General features: G+C 33.9%; 1 protein-coding gene and 1 long non-coding RNA gene across 6 annotated transcripts in view; one reads left to right on the plus strand and one right to left on the minus strand.

Moving 5' to 3' along the window:
* atxn2l (ataxin 2-like) overlaps window positions 1–10,027 on the plus strand; it is a 31,031-nt gene extending 21,004 nt beyond the window's left edge. For 3 of the 5 annotated variants that reach the window (NM_212684.2, XM_068215868.2, XM_005163800.6), the window contains 4 exon segments: window positions 836–942; window positions 3,335–3,517; window positions 6,042–6,204; window positions 9,571–10,027. In NM_212684.2, coding sequence (NP_997849.2) covers window positions 836–942; window positions 3,335–3,517; window positions 6,042–6,204; window positions 9,571–9,626 — 509 coding nt within the window. In that variant the 3' untranslated portion in view covers window positions 9,627–10,027. 5 annotated transcript variants of the gene reach the window in all.
* LOC137490042 (uncharacterized) overlaps window positions 1–10,090 on the minus strand; it is an 846,477-nt gene that overhangs the window by 278,454 nt on the left and 557,933 nt on the right. The window lies entirely within an intron of this gene.

Consider the following 10,090-nt stretch of genomic DNA (forward strand, 5'->3'; position numbering starts at 1 on the left):
GTTTCGAGCCCTGACCAGCCAGAGCGGCAGGATAGTTACACCCGGAAGTAAGGAGATCCACATTTTTGTCATTCATTCCGAATTTTTACAACAAACAAACATTTTTTAACACATTCTTATCTGCGCATGTGTTTTACCAGCAAAAACGCTAACATAAAAACCGGTAAATTTCGCAATCTATAATCCCTAATAATAACTTCTGTACAGAAGTCCCAAAACATTTTGACACTCGATGACACTCTAATACCCGGTCAGAAAAGTCTAGTGGCTGGGAATGAGCTTTTTACAGTGTCTGCTATAATGTTAATGTTGTTTTCGTGTCTTCACATAGATGAATATGGCCACTGTGTGAATGCACAGTATTATGAGCTTATTGCCACATTAGATCATTATGACAACATTATATATGCCTTCAGTGAATTCCTGAGGATAAACACCAAAAAATAACACAACTAAATTAATTACAGCAGTCACGATCGTCAGATCTAATATGAAGCAAGAGATAGCGATGACATATGATGACGTGTGCAGGTATCCCATTTCTTAAAAGTAAATTTTGAAGCCCTTCCCCATCACACTCTGTTTTAAGGGCCATGGGGTAGGGGTACAAAACTTGGGATTGGGACTTAATATCACCCTGCCCCTGATGAGCTCTCACCTCGCTCTTGGAGACCCCGTGAAATACAGAATATTGATTGATCCTGAAAGCTTCTCTAGATTTTAAGAATCCAATACTTTTAAACCATTAACTCGATCTTTTACCAAGGCCTAATATGATTATGATTTTGTATTTTTAACTAGTAAAGTGATCTTTGTTTTTGTCTTTGTCCTCCAGCTCCGCAGTCATTCTCTCATCACTCGGGCTCCATTCATCCTCAGCCCTCCAGCACCCCTACAGGCAGCCAGCCGCCCCCTCAACACCCCGCTCCCAGCCCGGGACAGGTACATCCGTCTGCTTAATTCTGTGCAATAGCTCTCTGCCAGAATAAGAATGCAGGATAACAGAAAAGCGAAGTTTGACCTAGTTTGATCAGCATATCATGACTGCACATTTGTTAATGCAGCATGTGAGGCTATGTCAAGCCTGGTTTAGATAGTCGGGATAAGTGCAGGTTTACAGCATTTTAAAACAGACCATAGGATAGAGCACAGATTTAATGATGCAGATGTGGATAAAACCTGATGTGAGCCAGTCAGGTAATGAGTTGAAAGTTGATCTGAGAAATCCCATTAATTTGCTCCAGAGGCTTATGCGAGCCATGTAGTATGTCTGAATTCATTCAATTCTACTACCAGCAAGATTCTGAAGTGTGCATCCCATGCACGCTTTGCTATGACATGATGCCCAGCGAGAAAATTTATGAATGGGAGCAAAGCGACACAACTCACGAGGGAAGGTTACGCGCTCATGGCGGATGTAGTGCGTCCAAATTCCATTCATACTACTCGCATACTGTATCGAACGCACTTTTTTTAATGGCCGAGTAGTGCATTTAAATTTAAATGCATTACCTTCTAAGTAGTAGGCGGTTTCGGGCGCATCCTTGGTCTCAAATGTGACCCTTGGACGTTCAGGAAATGTATCATGAAGATTATTAGCCAACTTACCCATTTACATTTTAATATTTATACTTTTTTATAACCGTTTTAAGGCTGCACGATTAATCGAAAATAGATCTCGATTCGACTCTACACATTATCTGCTTTTCTACAATTATATTACAATTATATTTTCAAGGTCAGGAGAGAAGCGTAAAGTCTTCACATTGTTTTATAAACATTGCTCTGCGACATGGACTCCTCCTCCATGGCATTAAAAGTGTCACATACTGTACATATAAGGTATAATTCACCCAGAAATGTAATTTCTGCCTTAATGTAAGGACTTATTCCCAGCAGCGAAATCACACTTGAGCTGACGCACTATTTTTTTACTGTGAGGATGCATGTGTGCCCGCCAATTAGGTCTACTTTTGTAAACAAAACCTGCATAGGCTGTGAATAACATTAATAAAGTTGTAAATAACGTTTAAATTGTATAACAGAGTGATTGTTTGGGAGCCGCGTGGTAAATATTTTTTTCGTGTGTTTTTATTTTATTTTCTTATAATGACTGCAGCCATGACATGAACCACATTTGGCAGTAAAAGTGAAACCAGCACGCACATCATTTAAAAGATCATATCTCATTTTAAAGTTATGATTACAACAAAACATTTTGATATGTTATTTCTTTCATAGCTTACACAGTGTTGTGCATAAAAATAAATGTTTACTGTGTCAGTTTATCTGCTCTAATCTATATAATGTTGAATGTAATGCAAAAAGGGAATCTGATAATGACAAATTGTCACTTTAGAATTAAAAGGTTCTGTCTTTTGTCAAAATTGAGTTATTGACATTCTTATTAATGTCAAGCATATGTCTCTAACATAATAATTCAACTTCAGAATTATGAATAGATGTGATTACTGTGAATTAACAACCAGGACATATTTATAGTCTGTTCAAGTCCACTATTTAAAGTCTATACTAAATTTAGCATTTTAATCAACAATAGACCTACAGATAATGTTGTTTTACCATGGTTTTGAGAAATACAATAATAATAACCTACTCATATTAACCTTTATTTTACTTCTACAGAATCGTGATTGAAATCTACAGTTCTGGATTTTTAAGCAAAAAATATTTAATCATCTGTCTACACTTTAATCTTTCTTTTTTCTTTCAGATAGATAGATAGATAGATAGATAGATAGATAGATAGATAGATAGATAGATAGATAGATAGATAGATAGATAGATAGATAGATATTGCTAATACTTTTGAACATGCATATACTTTACGAAAAATTTGCATTGAAATTATAAGTAAATGGCCAAGAATTTAAAGTGACTAAATAACATTTTAATTTTTAGTAGCTTTGACATCAATACAAGCTGATAATTTACTAGAATTGATCTTAGCCTGGATCAGGCTAGCTGCAATGAATAAGGTTAATTGCAATGAATAAGGAGTCCAGGTTAAATTAAGCCGGGATAGCTTGAATATTACAGCTTAATCCCTTATCTTGTTTTGTAGTAATTTAAAAAAATGACTTGAATTTTTGAAAGTCATACAAAATGACTTATTTTGTATAACTTATAATTGCTATATTTGTTAAAATTATTAATTGCAAGGAATTTTGGTATCCAGACTTTTCACTTTGTCCAAAACTTTTCTCGGTGCATCCCTAATGATATCAGCAACTAAGTTAAAACATGTAAATGTTGATGTGTTGCCAGTAATTGTAATGTGTTGTCATTGTGTTGTTGTTTTTTTATCCTCCAGTCTGGTCAGTCTGGTCCTCAGCCTCAGTCTTTGTATCACTCTGGGCCGCTGTCAGCCCCGACCCCTCCTAACCTTCCTCCAGGACACAGCTCTCCACAGGCCTCTTACTCCCTTCAGGGCTACAGTCTGCCGGGACACCAGCCACTGCCGCATCCTTACTCCTCTCTGGGACAGCTCACACAGGTCACACACTACATACATTTCTCAACTGTGCATGTCTTCTCAAAATGTAAATGTTTGTTCCTTTTCTTTCTTTTTTTTTTTTTGCACAATATTGTTGTTCAAAATGTTTTTTTTATTGCAAATTAAGATGTGAAATTAAAATACCAAAATGTAGATGCTAGTTTTAGTTTGTTAGTTTTAAGGATATCTATAAGCCAGTGTGCTCTAAAATAGTGACCAGATTTGTGTTTAGAGACTGATTTAAACATTCAAAGCTTACAGTTTGTCACGTTACACTAAATGGATCAATTTTTTTTTTTTTTTACGTCGTCTCATACTTAAGTTTCTTATCAAGTCTTGACCAATCAAATGCTCTCTAGTATATGACACTTCCCGCCCCCTTTAATTTGCTTATTTGCTTTTCATTTGCACTTGAGCTCAAGCAATCTCACTGACAGAGCTGTGATGAAAACAAAACGCTATTGGCTGTTATTTAAAAAGGGGAGGAGCTTTACTATGACCCACACTCTTTTTATTTTCAGTTGAAATTACATCAAGCATGAAATTAAAATGCACATTTTATAGCACTTCATGGGACCTTTAAGTTAATAGATATAATCCTATTTCAAAATTCATACAGAAGTTAGATGTGTTCTTTGAGACTGCAAACATTCAGTCTATCAAATTTTTCATTTGTTTAATATTTCACTTTTTTTTCTGTATTTATTGTTTTATGTAGATTTTATTTAATGTTTTTTTTTTATTCTGTTTAGGGTTATTATAATCTTACAATATTTTAATTTTGATTTATTATCATAATAATAATTGCTATGTTTCCATCCAAAGATGTGAATTAACTTCATGCGCAAAACAGGAATATTGCATAAAAGTCGTGAGTTTTCATCCAAGTCAGAGAACAAATTCATCACTTCCTGCTTAACTGGAGCCAAATGTCAATAGTAAAACAGGATTTGCTGTGGTGGAAAAAGCTGTGAGAATCTTTATTTTATAAATGTCTTGTGCCTCAGAAGACGTATGCATAAGATGCGCATAAAAATATTGTTCAATAAAAAAAAGAACTAGAAAAATACAAAAAAATATATAAAATAAAAACTAAGACAAAATAGGGGTTGGGCACAGGTTGTTTAAATTAGTACCCAATTATTCTAGATAAAATAATAGGAGTTGTTGAAAATACAAATTATATAGAAGGCATGCACCAGATCAAGTTAGTACTCAATTGGTACTAATGGGGCCAAAGTGTTCCAAGAAAATATCCCCCACACTAGTGATGCGCTGATGGTGGTTATATCCGTGGGCACTGCGGATAATCCGCGGGTTGGTTGGGTAATAAAAATACATTATGATTAATTGCGGGTGCACATGGCAGTGGACCAGCGAAAAAAGCAGAGAGTGGGCTTTGCAGAATGGGAAGATGAGATCTGTTAAAGCTGAAATGTCTTATTTGTACTTTCTGTATCTATTTTAAAATGAAGAATGTTGTCTAAAGACAAACTTTTGTTTTTATAAATAAATGTTCATTTAAAAACGTTTACAATTAACATATTATTTTACTATTAGAGATGCTCAGGTTAAAGGTCACTGAATCTGCTGTTAATATCCACACAGAGCTGGCGTGTCCATAGAGGCGACCCAGGGCGGCAGAATAGAGAGGGCGGTGTCCGCAACAATACCCCCACCGCCCTGGTCCTCGCTGTTGTACGCGCATTCACACCCCCTTCTCTCGTTTTTGCTTTCGATATGAGGGCGCCATGATCATCTCTTGCCTAGAGCTCCAGTTCAGTTTGCTCCGGCCCAGTTTGCTCCAGCCCTGACAGCGACATATCATGCCTAAAACAAAGAATTAAATTATTAAAGCAACAATCAGGTGCGGATACATATATTAGATAAAACTATATGTACCGGCAGAAGGATGATTAGTATGAAGCCGCGGAATCGGGTGACATTTCAGCTGATCCGCACATCTCTACCCCACACCATTACACCACCACCAGCCTGAACTGCTGATACAAGGCAGGTTGGATCCATGCTGTCATGTTGTTGATGCCAAATATTGTCTCCCCCTTTTTTTTCGGACCATTCTCTTTAAACCCTAGAGATGTTTGTGCGTAAAAATCCCAGTATAGCAGCAGTTTCTGAAATGCTCCGACCAGCCTGTCTGGCACCAACAACCATGCCACATTCAAAGTCACTTAAATCACCTTGCTTTCCCATTCTGATGCTCGGATTGAACTGCAGCAGATTGTCTTGACCATGTCTACATGCCTAAATGCATTTAGTTGCTGTCATGTCATTGGCTGATTAGAAATGTGCGTTCACAAGCAGGTGGACAGGTGTACCTAATAAAGTGGCCGGTAATTTTACAGTTCTATACATGTTTTTTTTTCTTTTGCATTTAAAAAAAAACTATTTAGAATTATTATTATTATTATTTTTAATATATTTTAAAAATATACTTATTTTTTGTATGTATTTATTTCCCCCTGACAATTTCTGTAATGTTTTCGTTGTGTTGTTGTTTCAGGCTCATGTTCCCGGTGCTCTGTCGGGTCCACATCACACAGGAGGCCACGGTCCTCCGCCAGTGATGCTGCTTCATGCTGCCCCTCAGCAGGGTTCTGGCCCTCAACACGGCCCGCCACCACAGCAGGGGGCCCACCAGCACTTCACCTACCTAGGACCTCAGGGTGAGTCCTGCACCAAAGACCACCAACGGAGATGATGTCAAACTGTTTCTAACCTTAAAGTTCTGATTTCGTTTGGCTCTGCTACATCAAAGCATACTAAACAGATTTTATATTTCACCCAGTGTTATCCAAAAATGGTTAAATGTGTGTCTTTTGCTCCTCAGACCTCCCTAAAACACCAGCTTCTTTGCTACTATGTTTATTTAAATTAGCTTTTATTCTACATGTACATACTTTATAGAGGTGTAACGGATCACAAATCTCACGGTTTGCACCACACTATGGTTTTTTTAGTCACGGATAGGACCATTTTTTATTTATTTTTTTTGCAACACACTTTTGGTTTAACAAACAGAACATAGAACCTGTAATTTTAATAAGAATAAAGTAAAGAAATGATCAGCAAAATAAAAATAAATGAAAAAAAATCAGTCACTCTAATGTGGCTGATAACACTAAATGTTGAAATCTAACATTATAATCTGGACAACCCATATTTACTTTAAGTCTCATTTTCACTAATAAAACTCATTGCTAGATGTGTAATTTTTAAAGAATTATTCAGTGGCATATTTTTGATGGCTGGTTGTCGCCACCTATTGGTTGAATAGTGTTAACTGCTCCCTACAACTTTCATTTTTGAGCTAAGTTAAACGCATATGACTTTTTTTTTTTTTTTTTTTTTTTTTTTTTTTTTTTTTTTTTTGCGGTTTTAAAAAAAATCACAGATTTTGTGGTGGTAATTGCCAGAAATGTGCAGACAATTTTGCAAAACATTTCTCCTCACTTTCATGGAATGTAATGATTGCGAGGGTGCGTGTGAGATGTCTTTTCTCAAGAGACACTCAAATACATCAGGTGCATTGCATATGCAACGTCTAGAAGTCATGTAAAACACTAAATTGCAAACTTAAATAAAATTTGATTAAATGGTTTGGAATTGGATGTTTTATAAGATAATTTTTCTGTGTTTATTTTGCATTTAAATGAAGAATTTTGCAGGATTGCAAAAATGTGCAACTTTTTGTTTATATTGCGTTGGATTGAGCGATCGCGGAATCGCAAAAAACTAGGAGGTCTGATATGATGACGATTTTAGTCTTTATCATACACATCAGTGGTTATATCTGAACTATAAACTGTTCTCCCAGTACTTCTGTGTTATTTGACTGTTTGTAAACTAAAGACTGAATCTCTTTCTTGATTGTTGCATTTTTCGAACACAGATTTCAAAGCAGCGATTCAAAGGAATAATAAACATATGCAAAGCACCGTCATTTATAATTTATGTTGCGTGGGTGTTGAGATCTCGATCTTTTAATGATTAATCGTGCCGCTTACACTGAATGCATTAATGCAGGCTAAACAAGTAGTGACAGAAAACGCCTTTAATAACCTAAGAAACGCATCACATTCCAAATAATCTACCACAACTTCTTCCGTTGTCATTATATATTTACAGGAAAGCCTAAATGCTTTCATACAAGTGATTTGAATGATGTGAGAGGCGATGTCTCTGTGATTGTTACAGATTTAGAATTAATCTACCAGTAAATAAATGTATTAATCCGCGGGTTGTGTGTTTCGAACCATGGATTGTGATCCATACGAATCAGGGATCAACTGTGATCTGTTACACCCCTACTACTTTATAACACCTCTTAGATTTAGATGTGCTAGCTAAAAGATATGTGAACTGATCTGGTCATGTGACGTTTGATGCAGTTTAATCAAAACAATCTTTTTTTTTTTTTTTTTTCATTTAAAAGTTGAATTTTTCCAAAGCCAACAACAACAACTCTTTTAGAGCTTCCAGAAGTAAGAAAAAAAGACAGTCACAATTAACATACAAATATATATATACTGTAGTCAACATTTGAAGTGGATCAAAAAAAGTTTTCAAAATTGTCCAAAGTCAAGAGGGGAATGTTGTTCAATCCTTTTCGGCAGGCTCGGCTTTACAGGGTGGCCAGGGTTTGGCCCACACCAACAAGAATTAAAATATTTACCATTTTTATGATTATGAAAAGTTAGCATAAAATCTGAATGTGTTCTTTGGAAACGTGCTTTTAATGAAGATTGCAAATAAGCCTGGCTTACTAAAAATCTTTATAATTTAAGCATCATTAGACAAAAGAGAACTTAATTCTGTGTAGCGCACTGATTTCTGTGCTCAACATCCAGAGCACTTGTCAAAATGCTGCACAAACACACACAATATTTACTTGGTTGTTTACTTTTCTATCAAAATGATGGAGAGCATTTGAAATAATAAGTCAATATTTTACTAATGAAAAGATCATTTTGATTTATTTTAACATCAAATTAATATTTATTCATTTAATTTTTTTTGTATTTAGTTAATTTTTATTTTATTTCATTTAAATATTTATTTTATTTTTATTGATCTCATTTTTATTTGATTTATTTTTCTGAATTATGTATGTTTATTGAATTAATTTTTATTTATTTCATTTATATATTTGTATGATTTTAGTTTTTATTTGTTATTGATTTTTATTTATTTAAATATTTTTATTTGCATTTATTGAATTTTGTTTTTCATTTTTAATGTTTTTTTTACTTTATTGATTTTTTTTATTTATCATTTTTATTTGTACTTTTTCATTTATATATTTGTTTTTATTTATTTATTTATATGTATTTATTTCATTTATTTTCTAGATTTTTTAAATTTATTTATTTATTTTATTAATTTAGTTTATTTATTTTATGCATTTGTTTGATTTATTTATTTTATTAAATTTTGTATTTGTTGAATTATATTTTTCTTTTATATTTGTTTTTATTGATTTTATTACATTATTATTACATTTATTTTTTATTGTTTTATTATTTGTTTTTATCTATTGAATTATTTATATTATTTCAGTTATATTTGTTCTTTTTATTTTATTTTTTTTTTTTCATTTTTATATTTTTATATTATTTTATTTATTACTTTTATTTATTGAATTATTTATTTATATTTATTTAATATATATATATTTGTTATTCATTTATTTTGATTTATTGAATTGATTTGTATTGATATTTTTATTTTAATTTATTACATGTTCAGAAATATTGGACAAGCCTGAATCTGTACTGGATTTGTTCTCTTTGTTAGTGCACTGACCACACATTTCTTTAAAAAAAAAAAAAAAAAAATTTCATGTATTCTGGTCCACCTGGAATGTTACCTTCAAAAGCAGGAGTCGGGCCTGGCTTTAGGACAACTTTGATGAAAGATTTTTGATCCTCTTTAAATGTTGACTACTGTATACAGGAATGTGCCACAGCATTTATGGTTCATTGTGTTTTACCTTCTGACTTTGATCATTTGTGTTTTTGTTCTGTGCTCAGTGCCAGTGCAGGCTCACAATCCCCAGCAGATTCCATATCACCCTTCTGGAAACTGACAGACAGACTGAGAGGGAGAGAAAGAGAGAGCGCCCCCATCTGGACCTTCTGTGTGACCGCATATGTACATAATCTCCATCTGCTTCACCAACGAGGACAAAAAGATTTCGCTTTTACCTCTGGCAAGACTGAATGTTCTGGTTTTATTTAGGGTTTTTTTTTCTTCGTAATTTTTAATTTGAGTGGACGGAGACACGCAGTGTCTAAAAGCAGAACGACGAAACGAGTGAGTGTGCAAGACAAAACAAAAATGGAAAGAATGAGGGACATTTTTATAAAAAATACAGTGACCTCTCCCTTTGTCCTCAAACCCCCCTTATTAAATAAGCAAATAATAAATGGTTAAAAAAAGAACAAAAAAAATAAAAAAAATGTATAAAAAATAAATTTTTAAACTCTCCTCGTGTGTTACGTCATGATTTTTCATTTGCACTTCAGCTTTATCAAATAATAATGACAGTTT

Source organism: Danio rerio, chromosome 3, assembly GCF_049306965.1.
Source record: "Danio rerio strain Tuebingen ecotype United States chromosome 3, GRCz12tu, whole genome shotgun sequence".
Classification (NCBI taxonomy): domain Eukaryota; kingdom Metazoa; phylum Chordata; class Actinopteri; order Cypriniformes; family Danionidae; genus Danio; species Danio rerio.